General features: G+C 52.5%; 1 protein-coding gene across 1 annotated transcript in view; it reads left to right on the top strand.

The window, feature by feature from the left end:
- Positions 1-1,126, top strand: part of CMKLR1 (chemerin chemokine-like receptor 1) — a 7,808-nt gene extending 6,682 nt beyond the window's left edge. The window contains exon 5 of the mRNA XM_023733657.1: positions 5-1,126. Within this exon, the coding sequence (XP_023589425.1) occupies positions 5-665 (661 nt within the window). The 3' untranslated portion in view covers positions 666-1,126. The remainder of the gene's footprint in view (positions 1-4) is intronic.
- The last annotated feature ends 502 nt before the right edge of the window (positions 1,127-1,628 follow it).

A 1,628-nucleotide genomic window follows, 5' to 3' on the forward strand; every position in this document is an offset into this window, starting at 1 on the left:
TCAGGCTGGCATACGTGGCGTGCACGGTTATCTGGGTCTTAGCTTTCTTCTTGAGTTCCCCATCCCTCGTCTTCCGGGACACGGCCAACCAGCATGGGAGAATAACCTGCTTCAACAACTTCAGCCTGTCAGCGGCCAGCTCTTCCCTGCAGTCTGCTCATGTCCTATCGGACCATGTAGGATACACCCGGCACATGGCGGTGACCATCACTCGCTTCCTCTGTGGCTTCCTGGTCCCCATCCTCATCATTACAGCCTGTTACCTCACCATCGTCTGCAAGCTGCAGCGCAACCGCCTGGCCAAGACCAAGAAACCCTTCAAAATCATTGTCACCATCATCATCACCTTCTTCCTCTGCTGGTGCCCCTACCATACGCTCTATCTCCTGGAGCTCTACCACACGGCCATGCCTGGCTCCATCTTCAGCTTGGGTTTGCCCCTGGCCACCGCCATTGCCATCGCCAACAGCTGCATGAACCCCATTCTGTACGTCTTCATGGGTCAGGACTTCAAGAAGTTCAAGGTGGCCCTCTTCTCCCGCTTGGTCAATGCTCTGAGTGAGGACACAGGCCACTCCTCCTACCCCAGCCACAGGAGCTTTACCAAGATGTCATCAGTGAATGAGCGGTGCTCCATGCATGAACGTGAGACCAGCATGGTTTGAGCCTCACCTGGGAAACCCCCACTGGACACTGCCAACCCAGGAAGGCCCAAAGGTACATCTTCTGAAGACCAAGGCAAGAACCTCTTCAGCACCCACCAGTGCCCACTGTATTTTGAGTGGGCACGGACAGTGTTTTGAGCTGGAAATCCAGGGCTTGGAACCCCTTTCTCCAGGTGGGATGGTGGACAGAGCATGCCATGTTGCTCCCAGCCTTGGACCAGTGACCCATGCTTGCTGGGGGACCAAGCCTTAACCAAGTCAAAGAAAAAAAGGAAGAATTCTCAAAACACTGCCATGAACTGGGATCAGTATAAGACAGTGATGTTAAGTTACCTACCGTGTGCCCCCCAGGGATGACACCACGTTTTACAAGGCCTATGCTTGCTGTGAGCAGAAGGGGTTAGGGAAAATATGATGTGATGCAGATCTCTTACCCCCATTAAAAAAAAAAAAAATAGCTACCATCCAGGCAACCCCACGTGTATCAGAGTAGAACTGTGCTCCACAGGGTTGTCAATAGCTGATGTTTCAGAAATAGATCCCCAGGCTTTTCTTCTGAGATGTCTCTGAGTGGACTCGAACCAACAACCTTGTGGTTAGCAGCCAAGTGCCTTAACCCTTTGTGCCACCAAGGGACTCCCTCACCACCATACACCTATATTAACAGCCAGCCAGAAAAATCCCACCTCTGCAGCCACCCCTCTGGGTTGAGGCATGATCTTAAGAAGGTCTCTGTGGAAATGTGCAGGTTACCTGGGGGAAAACGACGACGGATCTGCACACTGTCTTGCGTGGGCAAGACATGTTGGGGGCCCTTAGGCAACAAAGACTTGAGGCCCTTAGAAGAATGTGCCACGAAGCAGCCACCCAAGAACTTCCCAGGGTGACAGTGGTTTAACCCGTTGCCATCAAGCTGATTCCAACTCATAGCGACCCTATAGGACAGAGTAGAACTGCCCCATA

The sequence above is a fragment of the Trichechus manatus genome, unplaced genomic scaffold (genome assembly GCF_000243295.1).
Source record: "Trichechus manatus latirostris isolate Lorelei unplaced genomic scaffold, TriManLat1.0 scaffold00061, whole genome shotgun sequence".
Lineage (NCBI taxonomy): Eukaryota > Metazoa > Chordata > Mammalia > Sirenia > Trichechidae > Trichechus > Trichechus manatus.